At 40.9% G+C, this 9,855-nt stretch overlaps 1 protein-coding gene across 1 annotated transcript in view; it reads left to right on the top strand.

The window, feature by feature from the left end:
• Positions 1-3,112: 3,112 nt before the first annotated feature.
• XEG113 (xyloglucanase 113) overlaps positions 3,113-9,855 on the top strand; it is a 53,450-nt gene continuing 46,707 nt past the window's right edge. The window contains exons 1-2 of the mRNA XM_087662886.1: positions 3,113-3,612; positions 4,050-4,469. Coding sequence (XP_087519012.1) covers positions 3,456-3,612; positions 4,050-4,469 — 577 coding nt within the window. The 5' untranslated portion in view covers positions 3,113-3,455. The remainder of the gene's footprint in view (positions 3,613-4,049; positions 4,470-9,855) is intronic.

Genomic DNA, 9,855 nt, shown 5'->3' with positions numbered 1-9,855 from the left:
CACCCTCACATGCAATCTCACTCTCTCCCTCTCCTTCACTCTCAAGCAAGCAAGCAAAATTGATTAGTGACTCAAGTTTGCACACATATGAATAGCTTAATTGATTCTTTTTTGTCATTTTTATCAACAAGTTGGGTTTCCACCCCCTCTTGAGCATCTTGTCTCGACTAGTCATTTACATTAAGCATACTTTTCCTAAGGTTGTTTGACTAGTCCAAGGTGAAAATTTGAATAGAGTACCTTATTGCAACCCTCATGTCCTTGCTAGTTGATGAGCATATGGGAAATAATACAATATATATGGGAGTGAGCCTAGCTCTCACAATTGATAAATATGTAATAAAATTATGAAGTGCCTTAGTATGGTTGGTTGAACTCAAAAAGTAATATATCTCCAAAAATAGTTTCTAGCACATGCACGTGAGTTGGCTTTGATTTTCCTTTGATTTTTTACTTTTCACTTTTTGCCATTATCACTTGCCCTTTCTAAATAAAACCATGAGATTGAAATGCATACACTTTCTCATGCAAATCATCGTTCAAAATTGCAATTCTAATGCAAATGGAGCCCAAAATGAACCTGAATAAAAAATTTACAAATGCTTGTCAAATATCATCCCAATCATAGGAGATGAAGTGGAGGGTGTTGACCACTTTGCCTAAGAAGTTGAAGCTTGCTTTGATACCAAATGTTGGATTTTAAAGATTGTAGGAATGTACTCATACAAGTTGGAGAAGAAGAAGCTTGAGAGCACACAACATAGGGTGTATTAGAAATGATCAATGTAGAAGATTTACAAGACTTGATGTTTCCTAGAGTGAATCGACATATATACAAACTTGAGGGGAAAAAACCTCCTCTTGAGGGAAAAAAGTGACGTGATGGTTCTAAGTGTGATCACACACATCACTACCAAAATATGCTAACAAGCACGCATAAGTTTAACCGTCAAATTTTCAAGTTTGTGTATTTGAATATCCATTTGTATTTCATCTTTGCTACTACATCCATTTTTGCAATTTTGACATGTTGGGTGTTAGACATGTCATAAACAAAATAGAGTGCTAGATAGACTAATCTAGCATTAGATACAAATAGACTTTTTGTATGTGAGAAAAACCTATGTAGGCATGATGTTATATTGTTTGCATATGTTTTTGATGTAGCTTACCATGCAATTTCCATGCAAGTGACTACGTCACACTCTTTTTTACTAAAAGGGTGTGTATTAAAAGCATATGTTTGGGATGACTTGTAAGAGATTACTTTATATTAATGTTAAAAACTTAAAGACGCAAATCAAAATGTTATGTGAAACTACCTTGCTCATGTTGGATTAGTGTGCAACTTTTAAGGGAATTGGAAAAGTCAATGTGAGCATTTCAAATTGAGCAAGTTTTGGTGAATTGTATACTTATAGCTAAATCTTAAATGTTCATTTATGCAAAATTATGCTTTGGCATGTATAGTGCATGGATTACTTCTTACTATACTCTGAAAATGTCATCTATGCCTTTAATGATTACCACCCATTTGTTCCTCGTATGATTGCATTCTCTGACCACATTTCAAGCAAATAGTTGAATCAGACTAGGAAGCTTAAGCACAATTCTACTCCATATGGCAAATAGTTGAATCACACTAGGAAGCTTAAGCACAATTCTACTCCATATGGCACCACTTGATTCGTCTAGCACGAGAAACAACTCTAATCTTATAATAAGCCTTGGATACTCATCTAAATTGGGATGAAAACCACTTGATTCCCAAAGCTAGCATAAGATAACCTTACAAGAAGCCGTGGATACTCATCTAAAGTGGGAGGAGTACGTGTGAGATGCTAAACTACACTTTACTCAACATAGCTTATATAATGCAAATGTTCCCCCTAAATCTTTATCTAAAGAAGTCATTGGATTTTGAAGCACAAACTTAGATAGAATGTTTGAATTAGTTACCAAATTAGTAGTGTGAATCATTGTGGATGGGAACACAAGGCACTTTTATGGGTTCTTGAATAGAATGTTATGTAGAAAGTGAAACAAAGCCCAATCATAGTACAATTATTATGGTATTAATCAAGAATCAAAGTCATATGACTTTGCATAAGGAGTCCTATGAAAATGTGATCAGGGCAACTACCAGTAAACATTTTACATTTTTGCATTGTCCACTATCTTATTCTAGTTTAATCTTAAAATGCTTTATTCTAGTCTCATAATATTCCAAACGAGGTCATCTAATTGAGTATTGTTAATTATATGAAATCATTTGAGACAAATCACAAGACCAATGATGTGACACACCATGATAAAATTTGAATTTTGTCAAATCCATTTTGAGGCAAAAGTTTAATGAAATATATTACAAATGTTTACAACAAAAAGGAACCTTCACAAACCCATTTATGCCCTATCAATAAAATTTAGTGAAAAGAAATCACAAATAATCCCATAATAAAAAAGTGACAAATAAACAAAGATAGCTTTGTTGACAAATTTTGAGGTGCACAAAGAGCTTCGTGAAACATGGCAGATTGATTATGATGGTGATTTCATATTTGCAACTTCTTTTCTTGATACTTCATAGCTAGCTAATGTAAAACTAGGCAATGGGTACTTTCAACTCAAATTAAACAATACTTTTGAAGAGAGAGGTTTAGACAAGTAAATAAATAGAGGAGATAATATCAATGAAATGTACACTACTTTATTACTAATGACACAATAAAATAGCAGGCTTTCTAATAAATAGTGTGAGAGATGAGTTTATACAAGTAAATATGTAAGAAATTAGATTCGAATTCTAATAATGGCTTCAAAGAAGAGGAAAAAATTCATAATAATAGAAGGTAAAATATCACACTAAAGTAAAAAATGAAGTAATCTAATCAAAAACCTCGAAAGTGTACGTAAGAAATCATCTTTGGATACTAATGCTGTTTCAAAGAGGACGAAACAATCTTAATTATTGAAAGTAAAAATCACAATAAATTTTCAAGTGAAGTAATTTAACCAAGAACCATTGGGACACTTCCAACCATGACAAAAGCATGTGGACTTTCCTAAATATAAGACAAACAAACAACTTAAGGTTTTGAGAGTCTGAGAGAGGCGCTCTACAGACAGACAGAGAATAAATATCGAAGGATCACGAGAAGTCTTTGATGCTCGTAATAAGATTCAGTTAGAGCTGTTTTTCAAAAGTCGGTCTGATCAATCAATTTATATAATTGAAAAATTATATTGAATCTTTAATAGACTTCTTCAAATTGGGTTCAAACCCACTTACTCTGTTCCACCCTGAATCTTTAATAGACTTCATCCTTCACTCAGATCATCACAGCATTGAGCTGGGTTGATTTGGGTCCATGCCCACTTACTCTGTTCCACCCATTATGTGATCGGAGCTGTTACCCACAGGCCGTTGACAGGTCCCCCTTTGTGGGCCTATCATGAAGCCTCTGTTTGTGGCCATTCAATTGGGCGTCTTGGCCTGTGTCTGCATATTCTCTTACTATTTGGGTCCTCCCGTGTACTGGGAGCTTGTTTCCAGAGTCAAGGATTACAACGCCGGCAGCATTCTTCAAGTCAACCGCGAGCTTCCTCAGGGTATTTGTCGATTGATATTCCATTTTTCATTACAGTGGGCGTAGATCTAAGATTAAAATGTACATGCAGAAAGCCCAAAAACAGAAGCTTATATGATGCAAATATCCAGAAATCAGGTGAAACCTAGGCGCATTTTTTTTCAGTTGGGTGACTTTGTTCTTGGAAAGGGACAAAAGATGATGCAAACATGTGGAAATCAAATGAAATTTAGGTGCTTTCTTTCGGTTGTTTAGTAGAATTATGCTTTTCTTCCTGGGGAAGAGGGAAAAAAGAAAAGAATTATGCTTTTCTAAAACTGTAGTTGCCACTCTGGACATGTAGATAATAATGCGAAGATGATGCAAACATGTAGAAATCAAATCAAATGTAGATGCAAAGAAGGAAAAACAAAATTATTTCTCTGTTAATAAATAATGCTGCCATTTTTGGACATGTAGATAACAATGTGAAAGGGGATGCTATCCATGACAACAATCAACAAAAGGAAAAGCGTGATGACAAAAGGGTGGAGTCCAAAAAAGAGAATAGGAGAATGAAGCAACATATGGGGTCCAATGTGTCAGAATTGGAAGGCAGCGGTGAAGAGAAAAAGGAAGACAGGCTGAAAACTGAAACACAGACATTGCAGGAAGTTTCTGCAGATTACAAGATCTTGTTAAGAAGACCAGTATGGGAGCGACCACCTGCTGGCAGCAGCATGCCTCCCTCTAAAGCTTTTGGCTTGACAAAGGAATTGGTGAAGGCAAGGGCAAATAATAATGTGATTGTTGTCACCTTTGCAAACTATGCATTTTTGGACTTTGTGCTGAACTGGGTCAAGCACTTGACTGATTTGAAGGTCTTCAACATCCTTGTAGGTATGTCTTGGGTTTAAGATTTATCTGTCTAAACAGCTGCAGTTTACATCTTGTGATGTATGTTGTTTCCCAAACTGTTCCTATCTAGGATAAACTAGAAGCTCAATATTTATTGCCAATTAAGATAAGGCATCCTTGTGTAACAGCTAGACTCAGTAGAAATCCTTATTCTGAGGATGATGCCAAATATTTTGCAAAGGCCCTACGTTTTAGGGCTATTGTATTTGAAAGAAAATGCTAAATAGATGTTTGCTCATGGATATGAAATGACCAAGCAAACACTTTATCTCATTTTCTCTCTTGTCCTTTATTTTCAACGTTATGTGATATGTTAACTGCTCATGAAAGCCACTTGTTGCGTTGCTGGACTCCCATTAGCCAATCTGTCAATTGGGCCTCTATGAACATGTAATATTGAGCTGTTTGAATGAGCAGCCACTCAATCATTTCTTAGGGGAGGTGTTACTGCTGAGTGGTGTGCAAAAGAATGCTACGGTGAGGGAACCTTGCTCCAAACCTCTAGTTTATGTCCATTCTTGAAACATCCACCTAGGATTAACTTGCATATGAGACATGATACAAGCTATATCCACAAATATATAAGGAATGGACATTGGACTCACCCCTCAACCATAGAGCCAAACAGCTCACCCTCGAGCCTAGGAGGTAGTAACACATGGAGTCATGACCACGTCCCAAGAGCTGTTGTCCCATACCACGAGTCCAGACTATTCCGGTGTATGGATGCGTCACCTTACAAGCCAAGAGTCGAAGAGTGGTGATCACCCAATGATGAGCACAATAGGGCCTTGAGTTGGACTTGGCTGTCCTAACCTTGAAGTGCCCTTAGTGCATTCGCACTAAGTCACTTTATGACCAACGTGACCAATGCTACTAGTGTCTATCTGGCTTGTAGACCAACGCATCTATACGCACATCCCTGTGTGTACAGATGGGTCAGCCTACAAGCCAATAGTCCAGGTTAGTATATGCTTGCTAGTGCAAATAGTGTGATGAATGATTATGAATGTGTGAATGAAGGAAAAGCAAGTTCTTTATCAGATGGTGATCCTGTGGTGGTTGTCATGGGGATAGAAATAGTATTGCAGTAGATTGCTGCCTTCCATAAGAGGGCAGCCATCTTTTATTTTACGGGAAGGACTCCTTTGATTCCCCGTATTAGAGCATGGCTGCAATCAATGCTATTAAATGATGAGGCATGTCAGATCAATACTTTAGGGCAAGTGTAGGCCCCTCTTGTAGAGGAGATTTATGATGGCCCTAAAGGGTTTTTTGAGATTCTCTTTTGTTCTTCGGATGCTTGGGCATAGATAATGCATCATATCCCTTTGTTTCTCGATGGTTAGTTGGTTCATGCCATTCCATGCAGACCCATGGAGGAATTTTAGGATATTCTTAGATAGGCATGCCCGATTTGGGTAGAAGTGGTTGATTTCCCTTTTCACCTTTAGCGGCTTCTTCCACTTGTATTGAGATCTCTTGGTCAAGTCTTGGTGGAGCCTCACTTGGCCTCTCGGAATAGGAACAGAGCTTGCATGCTTTGGGATATCGGAAAATCTCAGCCTTTGCTTTGAGGCGCTAAGGTTGCATACATTGATTTTTGAGCTAAAATGGGAAACTTTTGCAGGACATTGTTCTAAATGTGGCTAGTTGTGCCATTTTGTCTCTGAATGTGATCATGCTCTAGATGTCTTGCAGTGTGGTTTGGATCTTGAGGTGGATATGTGAGAGAGTGAACCCCAAGTTGTGCCGCAACAATCTATTCCCCCCTTGCGCCTCTTGGTTTGCATGTAGATTCTTGTCGGACTGGGGTTATTGGTGAGTTGTGCCCTGCTAGTTAGGGTTAGGTGTCTAATGATGCTCCTTGGGTTTCTATGGTTAAACATCATGCTTGCCAGGAAGCTTGTTTGATTCTTGTGCATTTGGCCTCTGATAATATCACACAAACCTTTCAATGTAGGGATAAAGGATTCTACTCTAAACCTCAACCTCAATCATCTCGTATGCCTATTATTGCAGTGGTTAGTAAAGGTGCCTCGGATTCTACTTTGAGGTTTGGTGCACATGGTAGGCTGTTGCCCTTTCAAAATGCATTCCGTGTTCAACAGCATTAGTTTCCTTCTCGTGCTTTGTGTGCATGGATTACAAAGGGTGGATCTTGTGGATGTCATTTGTAGTGAAATGGAGGTTTCAAGCCGCTAAATCTAACAGGAACTGTAGAGTTGTCACCAATGGTGACAGTGCCCCCTCTAGAACGAAGATCCTGAAGCCAATCGTGTCTAAAGGTCATATGAGAAGATGCTCTGCTGTCCATGAGCCAAGGCTTCTCCTGAGTGGTAGAAGCTAGGGCTGTATCCTCCTCAACAAAGACATGCACAAAAGCAGACTCTGTTGTGGCTGGGGCCGCCTTTGAGTCCTCCTTGGGCTTCAGATGGGGGTACTTTTGCCAACACTTCTCCTTGGGATGAGTGCCCTTCCCACAGTGTGGGCACTTGGGCTTCATCTCCTTCGCATCCTTCTTGTCCTTGGCCTTCTCCTTTTGTTACTTCTACTTCTTGCCACCACTGGTACCTGCAGTAAAAGCCTTGGTGGAGCCACTGGCACCCACCTCTCTGAGATGCTCGTCATGCTCCAAGACAAGCGGGGAAAGTTCCTCCCATAGAAGTGTCTCGCGGGTCCTCGAGGTGATGGGGCTGGTGTAGAAGACATCATACCGGGGTGATGGCAGCTGAGTCAAGAGAATCATTGCTATATCCTCGGACGAAATCACCCAACCAAGAGAGGCTCTCTTGCCTCGTATGTCCTCCATCTTCGTAATGTGCTCCTTCATGGAAGAAGAATCATCAAGACTGAGCATCCGCAACTTCTTCTCCAAAGAAATCTTGTGGGCGAATGTCTTATGCTGGTATAAAGATGCAAGCTTCTTCCACACTTCCGCCGCGGTCTTTAACCTGTGAACATGAACAAGAACCGGGTCGTGAAGACTCATAAAGAGAAAGGAACGGGCTCGAGAGTTGAGCCTATCCCACAAGGTTGCATGGTCAATAGAAGCTCCATCTGATGAATCCACGGGGGGACGGTCAATGGGTAAAGAAACAAGCTCCCATAGGTCGAATGTATCGAGGATGCACTCCACCTTGCACGACCATAGGGAGTAGTTGGAACCATCCAACTTGTCTTCCTTCGGAAAGGAAGGGAGTATGGGCACCTGTATCGAGGGAATCAAGGAAGGCATCCAGACATCTGAAGCAGTCTTCACCGATGGAACCTTCACTGTAGATGGAACCCTCTGAAAGTATGGACAAAAGAAGGATGGGTGCGAGGAGACTTCTCCCGTCGTCGATCACGAAACTCCTGATAATCCCGTCTCCGCTCGGAGGAATGATGAGAAAGAAGCTCATCCTCTGAGTCGTCAAAGCCTGAAAATTGGTAAGACATCTTCCAAATCTGCAAACACCAAACACACCAAAGAAAACTTTGCCGATGCCGAAGGATGACCACTAGAAGGGTCATTGTAATGAAAGAGATCTAATTGTCCTAACTAAGGGGAAGGAGAGAGAGAAGGATTGTAGGAGAAGAGGGAGAGGAGAGAGAAAGGCAAGAAGAAGAGAGAGAAAGAGGGAAAAAGGAAGAAGAAGAGGAAGAAGAAGAAGAAGAAGCCATGGAAGCTTGAGAAGGTGAAAAGAGAGTTTCTTGATAATTTCTGTGATACCTCAAAATACCCTCTTACACCTTATATACCGTTGGTGTGACTGGTATGTTCCCATGCCATGTTCCCGTGATTCCCGTTGATTACAAACCAATCCGTCTCATAAAGTTTTTGTCCTAAAAAACAAGGGATGTGGTCATGGACTGTAAGGGTGTGCTGTAGGAAATCAGCCATAACTTTGTGTGAGAAACTCCGAATGGGGCAGTTGAGGTGTCGTTACGGAGCCCATGAGATGTACTTTCAGCCCATGTGGGTGGGGTGGGGCTGCAATTAGGTCAGGACCAAAACTGTTAAAAAATAGAGGGCTGTCCAAGAATTACTAGTGTGCTGTCCCAGATGGTATGGCTAGAGAAAAACAGCCATAACTTTCTCTAGGGAACTCTGATCGGGGCAAGTAAGGTGTTGGCACAGAGCCCTCGAGGTGTACTTTCAGTCCATGTATGGAGGATGGGGCTGAAAATGGACCAGGACCAAAACTAGTGCAAAACAGGTGGCTGTCCAGATGCAGACTTCAGCCCAAAACAGGTGTCATGGTTGAGTTCCAGCCAATACGGTCTCCTTGAGGTGTGGAAATTCATCCAAAATAGATGTTGGGCGCCAAGAGGCTTTCTCTATTGGTAGGCCTTGCCATTTGATCAGGTATTCATGTATGGAACGGGTACGGAGTTGCTTTTCACGTTGCCGAATGACCGCTTCAGGAATATACTGGATAAGGCCCTCCTCATCTATGGGTGGTAGCTCCTCTACATGATCTTTGGGAGTGCCAATGAAAGGTTTCAATTGGCTCACATGGAAGACATCATGGATCTTAGTAGTGGGAGGGAGTTGGAGACGGTAAGCCAAGTCCCCGACCTTCTTAATGATTTTGTAGGGCCCATAGTAACGGTGTGCCAACTTGTTGCAAGAACCGTCCTTTAGTGTAGCATAACGGGACTTCGGGACCTTGAGGAGTACCAATTCACCCTCTTGAAAGTCAAGGGGTCTTCTTTTTGCATCGGCATGGAGCTTCATGTGCTCTTGAGCCCTTTTGAGGTTTACCTTGCATTGTTGAAGTAAAGCTTGCATGCGGTCCAACTCTTCTTTTCTAAGGGGGTTGAACTTTTCATTGAAGATCACGGTAGGAAGGGGCACCCGATAACCATACAATGCTTCGAAGGGAGAGACTCCAATGCTCGAATGAGTGGAGTTGTAAGAAAATTCAGCCAAGTGTAGCCATACATTCCAAGAATTCTGCACGTCATGACAAAAATGTCGCAAATAAGTTTCAAGCCACTTATTGACTCTCTCGGTCTGCCCATCCGTTTGGGGATGATAGGCTGTAGACGGAGCCAATTTGATCCCCATGGAGCTGAAAATTGTCTGCCAAAACTGACTCATAAATTTGGTGTCCTGGTCATGTACTATGACGTGGGGTAAGCCATGCAACTTAAAAACATGCTCCATAAACTGAGTGGCAACTTGAGATGCTGTAAACTAGGATTTTGTAGGGATGAAATGGGCTGCTTTAGTGAGTCGGTCAACTACCACATATATGCTATCCCAACCCTTCTTGGTTGTAGGTGAACCAGTGATGAAATCCATGGTAATGTGGGTCCATTTTCCTTCGGGGATAGGTAAGGGCTGCAACAATCCACCCGGTTTAAGAGTGCTATCTTT

Source organism: Lygodium microphyllum, chromosome 22, assembly GCF_053477565.2.
Source record: "Lygodium microphyllum isolate KBCC chromosome 22, Lygodium_microphyllum_v1.1.10, whole genome shotgun sequence".
NCBI classification, from domain to species: Eukaryota; Viridiplantae; Streptophyta; class Polypodiopsida; order Schizaeales; family Lygodiaceae; genus Lygodium; species Lygodium microphyllum.
This window is presented reverse-complemented; position numbering and strand designations above follow the sequence as displayed.